Source organism: Corylus avellana, chromosome ca6 (assembly GCF_901000735.1).
Source record: "Corylus avellana chromosome ca6, CavTom2PMs-1.0".
NCBI lineage: Eukaryota > Viridiplantae > Streptophyta > Magnoliopsida > Fagales > Betulaceae > Corylus > Corylus avellana.
This window is the reverse complement of record NC_081546.1, coordinates 5,893,158-5,909,061: the sequence shown is the minus strand read 5'-3', so window position 1 is coordinate 5,909,061 and position 15,904 is coordinate 5,893,158. Positions and strand designations below refer to the sequence as shown.

Sequence of the window (15,904 nt, the reverse complement as noted above, 5' to 3'; positions counted from 1 at the left end):
TAAACAATAAGGGCAAAAAGTACTTAATCCTTTAAATTATTTGTTAATGTTTTTGTCTTGGAAAAAAAAATGTAGTGATTTTTCTTTTGCATAAAGGTCATTTGTTTGTGAGAGACCTAAGATTAATTACATGAGGGGAAAGAATATTATTTTTTTAAGTGTTTTACAAATTAATTAAACGCATTACAAAACTGTGTTTCGTCGTAACAGAACGTCCCTTTCAAAACGACCAATGAAGTTATGAAAGAGATTTTTTAATCTATGTTTTGGTTTAGAAATTATTTTAATGTAATATAAAGATGAGAACATTTTTTAATTGAATCTACGTTTTGAAACATATTTTGTATTTTAAATTGTTTGCAAGTTGTTTTGACCCAAGTTACTCAACATTTTATTTAGACATGTGGGTTCAATATGAGCTCTCTCTCACAATAGACTCCCCCAAATTGCTGAATATCCAAATCTGGTTCCGAAGGCTAGGAATGTGCGCTCATTAGTCTGAACATTTTTCCCGAGAAAGAAGAGATAGGAAAGAGACAGATGAGTCCATGGCCAACTTGATTGGGTGAGACCTTTCTGAAAGGTAGGTGGAAAACGAGTTTTCCATTTTGACAAGGTGGTTAAAAGCAGAATCATGAGGCTTTTTGAGTCTTCCCCTCCGTTGGAAGACACCACTTTTTAGCTAAAACTGCTGTTCGGCTGCACTCGTTTCAAGCCCAGACCCCCAGTCCACCAAATTCTTTGGGCAGTCAACAGGACAAACGGTTCAAAGAAGGTTTTGGTTCACCCACATCTTGATCGGGGGTGGTGGTTGAGTGAGCCGAACTGACTGATTTAATAAGCCAAACAAGTAAGCCATTCAAGTAAGCCAAACATTTATATTCCTAGCTCACCTGGTTTTTGTAAATTAAACAAGACAACTAAGATACGATTCTGAAAATTTTGTTAAGATAAAAGAATTCTTCCATTGATTGTAAACAAATAAGTCAAGATCAGCCAAATTCCCAAGCTCTAATGGTCTTGCAGATTAACTTTTACTATAACCCCATGGCAATCCATATTTTAGTAATTAATGTGGTAAATATCATGTAAACTACCCGATAGTTTGTAAACACGATAAGTATCATGTGAACTGCTAAGTGACAGTCTACATTTTGTGACTGACGTGACAGGTGCCACATCAGTTTGTAAAGCGCTAGTAGAAATAATTGCACTCCTAGCACTCATTGAGAAAATAAACATATGCATGGCAATCGCCCCCTATCTCTTCTCCCTCCAACAAAGTGATCCTAAGAGCCACACTGTTGGACTACCAAAGACATAGGGAACAAAAAGCATGAGTAGACAGGGTGAGGCGCTGTAACAGAGAATAAAATTAAGCATATACCAACTCAAACCAAGAAATGCTATTTCGATTCTAAAAAAGCCCGACTCAATGAACAATGAAAAAGAAATATAGAATAGTATATACACAAGAGAGAGAGACTCATACATCGCTAGAACTCGTGATATATGAAACAACAACAGTGATGTCATCAAGCTTGCCACCATAATAGCGGAACCCAGCATCTTGAGCAGCAGTGGAAAAAGGTGTTTGCCGGTCTTTATCCTGTGCTCGTTGACGTGCAAGTGCTGCTATCTTCTGAGCTGTCACCTGAGGCCCTAAGCCAGCTCTCATGGCATGAACCACGACTGCAGTAATCTCATTGTTGTATAAGTTGTCAAACAGTCCATCTGTGCCAGCAATTATGGCATCTCCCGGAGCAACTGGAACCGTAAAAACCTAAATCAAACAAAGCCCACTTGTCTTATTAACACAATTCAATAATCAACCAACTTAAATTACAAATTGATGGATCCATTTTTATTCTCTGCTTGGCACCTTTGTTTTACGAAATAGAGTTCTACAACCAAATCTGAAAATTGAACATAGTACTTATAGACTTCTAGTGCCCAACAATCATGAGTTACTTCAAAAAAATGGGAAACCATTAATAAATTCACCATAATTAGAGGGCACTATAACACATCCTTAACAGTTATAATGAAACAAATCTGTTCCCTAAAGGAGGAAAGGTTTACCCATCCCTGACCAAGACATCCATTCCCATAAAATATATAAAGGAAACAAGATACCAATTCAAACTATAATTAAGTTCCTTCATAAAAGGAATTTGCAAGAAGTGAGGAGAAAATGAGTAATAGGCACATACCTGACCAGAGCTAGGTAAATCGCCGTTACTTCCACTTTCCAGTTGATACGTGAAGTTAAAATCATGCTGCTGCACAGGGGATCGAAAGATGGTGCATCCTTCTCGGACCACCATAAAGCCACTGTCCCCTAAGTTAACTGCATGAATGCCCTGGGCCTGGAATGACAAGCCAAGCATAAATTTTTGTTGCCAGCCAGTTAGCATAACAAAAACAAAAGACTCCCAAAATCTTGTTTCAGAGAAGTAAAACACCAAAAGATTAAACACGTATACAGAGTCATGCAGTAAAAAGTCGTCCAAAAATACACAAGTCATTCACTTCCTCAAGTACCAAGAGATATGATGCACTTCCTCTTAACCAGGGGAGGACATGCAGTCACTCAAACCTTCCAGTATTGATTGATGGCATTGAAGCAAACCATATAAAAACAAATCTGGCAGCCTAATCCTAAGGCCATAGGCCTCATAACATCTATAAAGACTTTACAGTCCGATTTTGGATTAAAAAATTAACTTGTCCTAAGATTGTAAGTCAAAAGGTTTTGGGTAATTTTGACTTAGAATTGCCAATGCTGGCTGCTAGATCTAATAGGCAGCCATAGGTATGATATAATTAGTTTAGAGAGTCTACTCCAGTCATGAGGCCTTTATTTTTTGGTTTTTAACATCATTTATTAGTCAAAATCCCATCAGAACAAGGAAGAGTCTAATGTCTGTTAGTACCGATGCATTATGTTTCATTAGGCTTTAGTTATGAAGGTTATGAGTGCTTTGATTGAGTTTATATGAACTTTTCTTCTTCTCTGCCGGACCATTACTGCTCACAGATACTGTTCAGATCCATTGGTTGTCCTTTCTTGATCAAAGACAACCACAACCATATCCCTAGCTTTACACCCTTTAAAACCCTAAACCTCCAAAATTATTTCCTATCTAGCGATCAGGTGACTCACCAAAACCACCCTTGATACGCTTATATTTGTTGCAGTCCAAAGGTTCCTTCAACCAAGATTCTCGAAACTTAACCCTTTTTGTTCTTTAAAGGTCGAGCATAGCTCATACAAAAATCAATCAACAAACCTTAACCTTTCTTTTACTGTCATAAACCCAGTAATTATGGTTTAGCCTAACCCAAGAAATAGAAAGCAGGTTATAACATCTATCCTATGTCACTTATAGAATGAAACCAGCTCTCCAAATAAATCAAGATAATGAATCTTGAACTTGATTAGGTGTTACAATCCACTTAGACACCTCAAGTCAAGTCACTCCTGCCAACATCAAAGCTCATTAGTATATATGTTTTATAGTAAATTATGATGTTACTTCCTCAACACATTTCCATAAGTTTCATTCTGAAAACAACATTAGAACAAATCCTGGAATTATTTCATAAAGTAAGATTATCATCACCATGCATTGAGATATGAATCAGCAGCAAAAATCCTAAAAGGAACTGCAGTTGGGGGGAGCATAAACAGATCTGACGGATACCATTATAAGAAAAAATAGAACTTCCAATATATCTCTAACCAGTCAGGCAATAGTTACGCTATTTCTTAAAATGATAAATTCAATAGTCGCCCTTTCTAGGCAAATGGCACAAAACTTGAGATAGGCATGAAGGTATGCCCATAATGGAAGAAGCATACCTCGCCTGTGAGTGCTATGATGCATGCCGTTGAGGAACCTTTGGCTTTTGTGCTTGAGTGAGCTTTCTCCAAGACCCTAGCAGGATCAATTGAACCCTTGGGCTCCTCTTTAATAGCAGTTACTGAATGAGACATGAGTTCCCGTGAATACATTCCAGAATCAACACCAAGGTCTGCCCAGCCACCAACACCGTCTGCCACCCCTATGGCTTGTTCATCAACACAAATAAAGTGTGCATCCTCCCCACCAGTTTCTTCCTTATCGGGATGAGGCAGATAGCATGAACCTGAAAGTAGTTTCAGGGTTTTGCCTGCCAAGGTATTCCTGCAATCAAAGCCAGGCAACATGCTAGATGTAAATGCTAATACTTGATCGCGCTACCTAACCATGTTAACAAAATCATGATGAAATATTTTCACCACAATCCTGTACAAATCTCTCCCACTTTAGGTTCAAAAAATATTTAAAATTTTTTTAAAACAATAAAGAGGAAAAGAAAAGAAAAGAAAAGCTGCCACAATTTTAAGAATTTTATTTATACTTAAAAGGAGTAACGTTAAGATTTGTTGCAATGAACAGTATAATAGTAGCTTTAAACTAGTTCTTTCCACAAAAGGTGAGAGAGAGAGAGAGAGAGACCATTTCAATTACACCATGAACCTAAGGACAAATAATGAAAGCAAAAATTACAACCAGAATGATGACAATGAAAATGTAATTTGTAGGTCAAAAGTGCAGCGCAACTAGTGCTTGCATCTAAGAGAGAGAAACGAAGAATATGACTACTGTGTAAACAAATAGTTTTGAGAGAAAGCATGAGGAAGCTTAAACCCTCCAAGCAACCATCATAATCCAACATAGGTGATCAGCTTCAAATTTTTTTAATAAGGACAACACTAGCCCCACCCACCTTATGTTAACCTGGCACTGAACTAGATCCCTCCAGGTCACAAACCAATTAACATCACTATCTTCTGAAAGGATACTTATTGCATCATAAGGACACGATAGGAAAAAAACAGCCTGTGGCATAAGATTGTGACTCACAATGTGTGGAGGCAACCTAGGTTCAGTCTATTCATGTGCTATACGGACATTTCAGGTGACACCTACTTCAAACATCAAGAAAATCATATCTCGTAAATAAATAATGGAATAAAGGTCTCATAAATAAGTCACCAAGAGAATAACAGAAACTGTGTCAGAGAACATACTGTTCAGATGAATCTGTAGAATTTGCAAGCTGTTCCTCCCGAGCAGAATTATCAAAGGTCACATCAGGAGCAGTCCCAGCAGATAAACATGTGGATGATGTGCTATGAAAATCTCTTGGTCCTGACCCTATGAATGGGTGAGAATTGCACCACCTCTTTGCAGCATTATACATGAAATATCCATAAATCGCATTGTCGCGGGGTTGCTCATGGTTTTTCAAACTCATGCTAGCTTTGCTGCAACTCTCGGAACTTCTGTTGGCATAATAGGTACTGGCACTACTCGTCGGTATTGGAAGGTGCTTATGCCTTGAAGTTAAAATATCTAACGAACATTCACTCAATACAGCTCTGGAACCAGAAGCAGCCATAGGTTTATTCTGAAACTTGCGGCTGACTATAAAGTTCCCAGGTTCAGCAAGCACGCAATCAATGTGGTACGCACAGATCTGAAAGGAAGGCCCAGATACAGATGGAATAGACAGAGTACGCGAAAGTGCTCCAACAACAGATATATTCCTCCTTCGGCTAACCAACTCCGATCTTGCAGCAAATACAGTTCCAGGTCGTAACAAAACGTGCAGGTCCGTAGGAGCGGACGATGATAAAGAATGGAACAACCTAGAACTGCCAAACAACGATTTCCCTTGCCCAATTACCACATCAACCGAGTCCTGGAGCCTACCTTCTTGCACTCCAAGCGACCTCTGGATGGCAGTTCTCAGTTTCGAAAAGGAAGTCGATGGCATTTTACCCTCTTAAGCAAAACAATTTCACTTCAACCCCTCTATTGCAAAGAACACTATTTTCATCACTATATACAAAAGGAAATCTCATAACTCTCAGAACATCTACGTTTAAATTACTTAACAATAAAATCCCTCCTCCCCCTTCACTATATCACAGTGATTCAGAATCCTGAAAAGGGAAATAACCTTAAGTTCAAGTAAAACAATCCTAAACAAGGAAGCACAGCAAAATAATTATACAAAAATCTAAAAGTAACAACTAAGACAGATATCGGCCATAGCTGTGCTCACATCATTGATTATATTTATTGCCATCACTATTATCACTGATATAGTAAGAACAACCAAACCCAATAATTATTCTTCACAGCAATACTGACCATAAAAAAAGGAAATCCAGCGCAAAGAAAACAGAGAAGTTGATAGGTTGCGGAACTCACCGTTTCTGTACATTCAAATTCGAAAAGATAAGCCCTAGAACCCAAACCTCTGGTCTTATATTCCAGGTAGGGCTCTCACAACAAGGGGGGAATTTAGCTGAATCTTCGGGAGTTAGGTGGGAGACACGCGCCTCTCTATCCCTCTCTCCCTAACCTTCCCTCTCTGATTTCGCGGTCGTCTGAGAGGTCAAGAAACGACAGGATCCAGAGATTTCGTTGGCGGCTAAATGCAATAAAACCCTAGAAGAGCCACGAGAAAGTGACATCTAAGTGGAAACGCTGTAGTTTTTACTTTATATATGGATCATTAGACTTTTCTCCAACAATTTTAACCCTATCTTAACTTTGATACGGAAAATTAGAGTAATACTTATATTTTGCTTGTCTGTTATTAAGAATATGTAATTATTAAAATTATTTTTTAATTAAAATTTAATAATAATTAATCACAAATTTAATAATAATTTTAATAATCAGACACAAGTAAACCTAAAATTAGTTGTGGCATAGATTTTTTTGCCGTTAGTGGGGGGTAGTTTGGTCTCTGTCGGTCTAACGAAACCCCCCTGGTTGGTGTGTTCGCGTGATCTCCGAGTTTCACGTTTGTCATCCAATTTTCTAGGGCCACCAGAGATTGGTGTTCGCCAAAATAGAAAGTGATAGGCGGTCCGCTGATGTGCGTTGTGCCTGGCGAATATACTTTTTCTTCTTCATATTTGTAATTAAGTCCTGGCACTCTCTTCTATTTCTAATATAACCACTGCATTTTAGGGTTCCTTTCGTTTATGCCATTTCAAAACTTGCAGTATGAAAAAATAGCGATTATATAAAACAGTTTTTTTTTTAAAAATGATGTTTGGTACTCAAGAATTGAATAATAATATCTATTTTGTTATTTAGTTGCATATTATTATTCCCATAAATTAAAATAGCTATTTTCCTAAAATAAAGAATATATGTTCTTTAGGAATGGAATAACATTTACATTTTTTTAAAAAAATCATTATCCCTGGGTGGTCAGCCATGGGGTTTTAGGGTGATGCGACCACCCATGGTGGTTGGCCGCCGATGGAGAATGATTTTTTTTTCTTTGGGGAATTTTAGAATTAGGATATTTAAAAAAATTTAATTCAATTTCAATGAAGAAATTTAGTAATTCTTGTGTTGTTATCAAATGAATGGTTAAATACTAAATATCCCATGAGATTTTGTTGCTTTATTTTTTTTCTCATAGGGTTTGATTTTTACCACAGAAGGTCTCTGTGATTTTGATAATAGAACAAATTAGTCATCTATCAATTGACCGTTAGTTGACTTAACGGAAGTCCACATTGACCAATCAAATATTGACACGTAGCACCTACTTAATTTTTTTTAATTAAAAAAAATATATATATATATATATATATATATAAAATAAAAAATTGGGGGTGGCCGGCCGGATGGGGGTGGTGGCCAAAGAGGTGGCTCGGCCACCCGCAATTTTTTTTTAAAAAAAAATATATACATTTTTAATTTTTTTAAAAAAATTAAGTAGGTGCCACGTGTCAACATTTGATTGGTCTACATGGACTTCCATTAAGCCAACTAACAAGGACTAATTTGGTCTATTATCAAAACTACAGAGACCTCCTACAATAAAAATCAAACCTTAAAAAAAAAAAAAATAAAGCAACAAAATTCGAGTATTTAGTATTTAACCCTTAAATGAAGGAATATAAATTTTCATTCCATTATAACTTCTTGTATTCTTAGTAACACCAATTCTTATTCATAAGTAATCATCATTTAAGTGTACTAAACATATCCTCAACTTATTTTGAAACGGAAAAATTTATCAGAAGATTTGGACTACAAGGGTTGATATTAGAACATTGTAATTTTAGCATCAAATATCTTTTATTTGCTTTAGAGTTGGCCCGCCACCAAAATTTTAAAGGAGTCAGAATTTATAAGCCCAAAAAATATGTCAATTAAAAGCCCAAAACACTTATTGACTTTGCCTGGTATTGTCTTTTCTAATTGAATTCTTGACACATAGAAAATAGAGCTATGTAAATCTACAGGTTATATATTTCTTTTTCCATAATCCTTTTATTTTTTTTTTAAGTAATGTTGACATGGTAACAATAGGGTGGCATGGGAGACATGCAGCAGACGCTAAATGGCTTTAACATAGCGAGCCGCTAAATTTGGATAGAACATAGACGGAAGGACTAATAGAAAAACCACATGGACCACTTTTGATAATTTTGCAAAAATTATATAGCAGATACTCTATAACTCATTTCATTCCCTATATGTAGAGAAAATTTCAAAAAATTCATCCATATCAATTTTTCTAAATTTAATATATACTCTTGAATAGTTATAGTGTTTTTCAATGCGTAGAGAACTAAAAGAGCTTTCATATATATTATTTTAATATAAACATTTCTCTTTCTTTTCTCATAAAATGTGAAAGTAGGTAAAAAACTTGTATTTTCTAAAAAAATAATATTTTAATACTATAAGAAAATGCAATAGAAGCTATTGTAAAGTATATTTAGATAAGGAAACAAAAAGTAAATTTTCTCCTTAAACTTAGGGAAAATGAAAAAGGAAGATAAAGCTGATTGTGTTATTTATTTATTTATTTTTTGGCTATTCAATCTCATTTGTTGGTTGGTTGTTTGCTGTAGCACCTAAGCGGACTCCCCCATTAAATAGATGGAGTGGGATCCAAATTAAGCACCTGGATCCAACGGTCCAGAACAATATACTAATAAAATAATAAAAATCAAAATAAAAGTAATAAAAAACTTTAAAAAATTCGTAAAGTTTAAACAATGGTGGCCCGCTATCACCTAGGGTGGCTAGACACCACAAAAAATTTACAAATTTTTTAAACTTTTTTATTAATTTTATTTTGATTTTTATAATTTTATTATTATTATTTTATTAGTAGATTGTTCTGGACCGTTGGATCACATCTAAGGCTGACAATTTAACACGTGACACGCGAACCCGACACACGAAATTCGGGTTAGGGTTAGACTTTAACGGGTTATGACCCGTTTATAATTGGGCCGGGTCAATCTACCGGATTCGCGGGTTGACATGTTTGACCGGTTTGACCATTTATTTTTTTAAAAAAAAAACTCTAAACACCTCTAAACCTAAAGGATAAAAGCCTTACCTCTCTTCTCTCTAAGCTCCCTTGCGCCGCCCACAGTGACACTGCACCGAAGCCCCTCTCTCTGTACCCTCAGCTCACTGCCTCAGCTCACGCCTCACGCCCTCACCTCCGACACCCTCACGGCCTCACCTCGCGGCCTCAGCTCCGATAGCTCTCTCACCTCACGGCCTCCAGGTAGTGAAATTCTCTCTTATGCGATTCACATCCAACGGTCCAGATGCTTAATTTGAGCCCCTCGAATTCCTTATCCTAAATAGATCCCATTCTGAACAGTGCACCCTCCTCAAGCTTCGGAGGATAGCCGCCTTGAGCTTTCGTGCTGTCGCTCTGTTTCTCAATCTTCCTTGACCCATATAAGCTTAAGAGCGATTCTTAAGGTCTTGAAATCCACGACCTCTCTTTCTTTCTCGTGAGATCCGGTCCGGTCCCTCTTATCTTATCCCGACTAAAAATCGAGTCTTTAATTTATTATTATACCCATTCATCCATCTTTTTCTTAAGACTAGTTTAATTTGTGCCAAAAAAGATTTGTCTTTTTGATGATGATATGCTATAAATCCGAATGATTTCGTAATTCGGCTGACACTTTTGTTGAATTGTGGTTCTTGATCAAATTTTTCCTTAAGGATTGTATTAGTGAGCTGCCTGATGAAAAACTCGTTTGTATACTCTCACGCCTAACGCTAAGAGAAGCTGTGGTTACTAGTGTCCTTTCAAGAAGAGGGGAGTATTTGTGGGCATAATTGCGCGTGGAGAAACTCACGGTGAACAGATTTATTTGTGCTGGATGCTCACGCTGACCGAGGCCAAAAATCACAGTTAACAGATATATTGGAAGAGGAATTGAGAGGATCCATTTCATTTTTTTTTCACTCATTCTCGTACCATTATTCCCTACTAGCAAGAGAAATGGAATTCCCTACAAGCAAGAGAAATGGAATTGGAGGGTTTGGGAAAGAGGAAAAGAAAGAAGGCGAGAGAAAATAGGAGTTGAGAGAACTGGCGCTGAAACCCAATCCGCTGCTGCTTGAAGTCGCACATTACAGAATCGCCTACTTCTCTCCTTCTCAGCCTTCGTCCTTCGTCCTTGAGAAGAAATAAAAATGAGGCTCTTAAATGCAAAGAAGCCGCTGACGAAGGCCGCTGAGAAGGTCATTCGATGCAGAGAAGTAGGGGTCAAGAAATTAAACAAGATGCAGTCCATCGTTGATCTTTTGAATTACTGGACAAAGATCAGGAGGATCACCGTGAGAATTCTTGCTCAAGATGATCGTGTGATCCACGGAATCGAGCAAATCGCTTTCAGATACGGCATTCATGTGCGCCGACTCTAGGTAATTGACCTTACATTGGGAATCGGGTTTAGGGTTTCTATTTGTGATTTTCCATCCCTGTTTCTTAGCGTCTTTTTACAATACAGGTTGAGGAAATAGGCTGACGAACAATCCACGGCAGGTTAGATTTTCTTGATGCAACTTTTGCATATTTGTGCCTACTGACTACTGATGGTTGGTAAGAGCTTTCTCGTGTCCAAATTGTATGTAAATCCCACACACTCTCCATACTACTGTCCAAATTGTTTGTAAATCACACACACTCTCTATACTACTGCCGCTGAAACTCATTTTACACTTTGGAACTTGAATTTGTTCTGTTCTGTTCTGCTAGTTGTATTTGTAATGCTACACATTCTATACTACTGTCGCTGAAACTGATTTTACACAATGGAATTTGTTCCAAAGTGTAAAATGAGTTTCAGCAGCAGTAGTATAGAGAGTAAAATCAGTTTCAGAGTATAGAATGTGTAGCATTACAACTACAACTACCAGAACAGAACAGAACAAATTCAAGTTCCAAAGTGTAAAATGAGTTTCAGTGGCAGTAGTATAGAGAGTGTGTGTGATTTACAAACAATTTGGACCGTAGTATGGAGAGTGTGTGGGATTTACAAACAATTTGGACCGTAGTATGGAGAGTGTGTGGGATTTACAAACAATTTGGACACGTGAAAGCTCTTACCAACCCTCAGTAGTCAGTAGGCACAAATATGCAAAAGTTGCATCAAGAAAATCCAACTTGCCGTGGATTGTTCGTCAGCCTTAGTTCGTAGTTGTAATCCTACACATTCTATACTCTGAAACTGATTTTACTCTTTGGAACTTGAATTTGGTCTGGTAGTTGTAATTTGCTGCAAAATGGGTTATTTCTATTGGTGATATTGTACCTGTTAGCATGTAATGGAGATTGATTTTTGTGGTTGTGGGGACTTATATATGTGGGATTGAGAGGAGAATGATGGGAGTAATTTATTTATAGAATTACTCTTTCATATATACGGCGTTAGGGGTGAAAATGCAAGCGGATAATAATCGTTCGCGTCCGATATTCGTATATGCTATTAATTTATGCAAATTGAGGTGGTGAATAATGATTTTTGTGGAATGTTGATTTTAAAGGTCATATTATTTATGGAGGGACACATATCGTCTTTCCATCTCATATAGTTATTTCAAGTCAATTTGTTAAAGGCTTGACTAAAAAGTATACTATTGTCATAAAATTGTAATGATGTGGCTGTAAAAATTAGTCATTGATTTTTTTTTATTTTTTTTTTAACAAAGTCTATCGATTTAAAAGCTGATTTTTACTATCATGTCATCATATTGTGAGGGTTGAGTTTCACGTTGAGAAAATATAATGAAAATTCATTGCTCAGTTAATTTGTTTATTAAATTTTGCATGCATTTTTGTACATTGCTCAATTAACAGAGAGGATTATGTTCAGGAATTTCTACAATGTATTTTTTATATTATCTCGGCTGAGCTTTATACTTGAGGGGTTTCATATATAAATCCGTTCAACTTCTTAAAAAAAAATTGTTGAGCGTTATAGAACTATAGAAGTTAACCATTTTTTAAAAACTAAAATATCTAGTCGGATGGAGTTACTTTTTTGTGTCCATTTTTACTGTAGAAGTAGCCAAAACAACTCTTAAACATTTTTCGAGAGTGGATGAAATCATCTATTTAATATTCGTTCAAAGCACATTCAGCAAATTGATAAAAACAAAAACAGATTAAGCGCCCTTTTTCTTATTCTTTTTTTTAATGACTCAAAGAACAAGGTGTATTCTTGATATTTTTGTATGCTAAAAAAAAATTAAAAAAAAAAAAAAAAAAAAAAAAAAATTCAAATTTTGTTGATTTGTTTGCCGACAAAGTCCTAGCCTCTAAAAAAGACTGGATTGTCTTCTCCCAAAGAGGTCAATGATAGAAGTCGTAATCAAGTTGCGTTAAGAGCTTAACTTTTTTTTTTTTAAGTATATAAAAAGTTGTGCTTTTCAATCTTAGATTTTTTATTTTTATCTAGGAATCTTTGTTCTATAGATACCAAATTCAAGATGACAAATAAATACCAAGATTAAATACTTTTTCAGTATCTCTAGTTTGCACTAGAATCAAATAGCCTTTTGTTGGTTTTCTGTTAGTTTTTTGATAGAGCGTTATGTGGCAGGGTACTTGGGTTTTTGGGTGCCGCATCATATTAGAATAATATTTTGAAAACAAAAAACCAAAAACCCGAAAAAAAAAAAAGTAGCAGACTTTGGGTGGCCGAACCACCCCATAGGAGGTGGCCGAACCCGCTCAATAAAATTAAATAGTCTTGAGTTAACTGAAATCGAAAGGCCGAGATACGTCAACTGGGTGAATCGCGTTTTGGAACAGCATAGAGGCCCAACAATAGATGAGTTCCGGGTTTGGTTTGAATTGGATAAAGGTTATGCGCGAGATATTAATAGGTGGATTATGTTTGCAATGTAAAAGCGAGTTCAAAGGCTTGAGATTCACTTGTCTGGATTTCGATCATGTGATCATCAGCATTCAACAAGTTATACTTCTCCATGTCAACTACTTTTACGTCGAGGGTGCTTCAAGTCTCTCAAAGATCTCACTTTGAGGCAGGTTAATGTTTCCTGGGCAGTTGTTGACTACTTTTTGGCGAATTGCCCCAATCTTGAACGGTTATTTGTGCATCAATGAAACCATTTGGAAAAATTAAGTGTTGTCGGCTCATCTCTCCCTTTGAAACTCTTACGGGTATACTTCTGCACCCCATTAAAATCCATAAAGATCTGTGACACAAACCTTGTTTCTTTTAAGTATGTGGGACCAAGGACAAGGTTGCTTGTTAATAATGCTCCACTCCTTGTTGATGTATCTATTTCCGAGACAATGTATTCTAACTCAATGCTTCGCCAGCTTTCATCATGTTTTTCTCAGCTACAGATTCTTGCATTGAGCAAAGATAATGTGCAGGTTAGTGTGTACAATGATGCTGTGTTTGTTCTTTCTTTCCATTTACTATGCTGTCATGCAATTTACCCTCGTTATGGTTTTTTTAAGGATAAAATAAAGCTTCGATTGTTTACTGGATTAAAGAATCTTAAGAAATTGGTATTAGGATGATGAAAGTCTCCTCCTTTTCACTCCCTTGGTAGAGGCATGCCCTTACTTGCAAATATTTGTGTTCAAGGTGCGTGTCTTTCTAGTAATAGCTAATTCATATATATATATATATATATATATAGAGAGAGAGAGAGAGAGAGAGAGAGAGTATGGTTAAAAAGTTTACGCTGTCGTTTTAATTGGGAATGCGTCCTCATACCTACAATTTGAGTCTTTATATGGATCAAATATGAGATGATTCACGATAAAGTTTGTCTTTTACAACTTATAGATGTACATATTATGTAATGGTAGAGTTGAAGTGTTTACTGCAAAATTTGTTTCTTAATTGGAAATCAGAATGGGATGATGTTTCAGTTGGTTTGTTATATGCTTCATCTATTCCTCATTAAAATAGATTCAGTTAGGAAAAAAATGTCGTCTTGATATTTGAATCATAATTCCCTATGATTTGTAACACATTGGAAATTGTCCTTCTAGTTGCTTGAGTAGTTGCCTTGCATAAATTCTTTCTTAATTTGCATTAAGCTATGTGGTTCAGGTGGATTTCTTTTTTAGAACGATGGATCAGCATCCTACAGTTGTGCCTATGAAATTGGTTGAACAATCTGTCACAGCATTTACATACGAGTGCAGCAAGTCTATTTGGTTTGGGGATTTGAATGAACATTTTCATTTTAGGCTTGCTGGAAAGAGGAAAAAAAAAAAAATACTTCATCAAATGGAGGAAACAGTGCTATTGTTGCACTTATTAGCAGAAGTGATAGTAAGTGACGGGATTTAGAAAACTAATATGGGAACAGAGGCTAATGATTTTGGGTATAATGCAATTCCAGTAGATGGCCCATTTTGTCAAAATTGACCTTGGAGGTTAAAGGGAAGAAAGGAAGAAAGGAAAAAGAGATGAGTTGTTATTTGGTTGGTTAAAAAAGAGTTACTATTGGTTAGCTGACCTTGTTGGATCTTGATTGGCATTAGAGTGATGTTTAGGGAACTTTTTGAGTTGAGTTTCTCTTGTTATCAATTAGTTTGTGGTGATGCTTTTTCCTCCAAAGGCTCAGGCTTTGTGGTGCATGTTCTTTAATATTCTCGTGTTTAGTAAACATAGGATAATCATCACCTTTTTCTTATTATTCTTTTTTAAATCTTTGCAGATAATGTGGACTAGCCCTCTAAATAAGTAGAGAAGAGTGATAAAAGCTGTCAAATGCCCGCATTATCATCTCAAAGTGGTGGAAATAGGTGGATATTATTGTGGTAGTAGTGATTTTGGACTTGCCATGTACTTCATTGATAATGCTACGATACTTAAAAAATTCATAATTGATCCTCAATACCAATGTCAGTGGCATTCAATATCAAGAATTGAAATTAAGGAAGATCAAGAGCTGGAACAAACTAGAAGGCATCGTGCTAGGCGGCAGCTTGAGTCAAAAGTACCTCCAAGAGTCAAGTTGGAGATCCTTTAATCTAAATGCACATTGCATTTAAGACGCCAACTATGTATTGATTCTCCTCCTCCCCCTCTTTTGGCCATTATTATATGACGCTCAAAATTACTAAAGGATTATAATTTCTTTTTTTCTCTCTCTAGTTAAAAAGAGGGGGAAAAAAAAAAGAAAAAAGAGAAAAAGATAATGACTATTGTATTGGTAATTTGAAATAATTAAAAATTCCAAGGTGTGCTTGCTGAGATTTCATATTAGCTACTCTTATAATATAATGGAATGCAAGTCTTATTTTTAGTGCTAAGTAAGACTTGTTCTACTTATGATTAGCATAAATGGGAATTGGACTATCATTATAATTTCTCATATGCTGTCCAAATCTGTAAATGTATCTTTCTCTGGTACTATATATTATGTAATTCTCTGTTTTTCTTCCTTAGTTCTCAATTTGATTTTTAAAGTGAAGAACATTGTTTGCTTAGACTTCTAGTCACTAATTATATACTCGGATCTACTAAATTCACATACTCTTCTTGCGCTAC

General features: G+C 36.1%; 1 protein-coding gene and 1 long non-coding RNA gene across 3 annotated transcripts; one reads left to right on the top strand and one right to left on the bottom strand.

Annotated features, from left to right (window-relative positions):
* Nucleotides 1-1,365: 1,365 nt before the first annotated feature.
* On the bottom strand, nt 1,366-6,534 carry LOC132184156 (probable protein phosphatase 2C 55). The gene is made up of 5 exons (XM_059597669.1): nt 6,270-6,534; nt 5,081-5,998; nt 3,866-4,190; nt 2,214-2,369; nt 1,366-1,783 (listed from the first exon to the last, which is right to left on the bottom strand). The coding sequence occupies exons 2-5, from the start codon at nt 5,827-5,829 to the stop codon at nt 1,487-1,489; spliced, it is 1,527 nt and encodes a 508-aa protein (XP_059453652.1). The 5' UTR covers nt 5,830-5,998; nt 6,270-6,534; the 3' UTR covers nt 1,366-1,486.
* A 2,912-nt stretch (nt 6,535-9,446) lies between these two features.
* On the top strand, nt 9,447-15,797 carry LOC132184973 (uncharacterized). 2 transcript variants are annotated; one of them, XR_009440600.1, is made up of 5 exons: nt 9,447-9,621; nt 10,074-10,781; nt 13,708-13,764; nt 13,852-13,981; nt 15,069-15,797. It is a non-coding gene; the product is annotated as an uncharacterized LOC132184973 (long non-coding RNA). The 2 variants fall into 2 exon arrangements; XR_009440599.1 differs by having other exon boundaries at nt 9,447-10,781.
* The last annotated feature ends 107 nt before the right edge of the window (nt 15,798-15,904 follow it).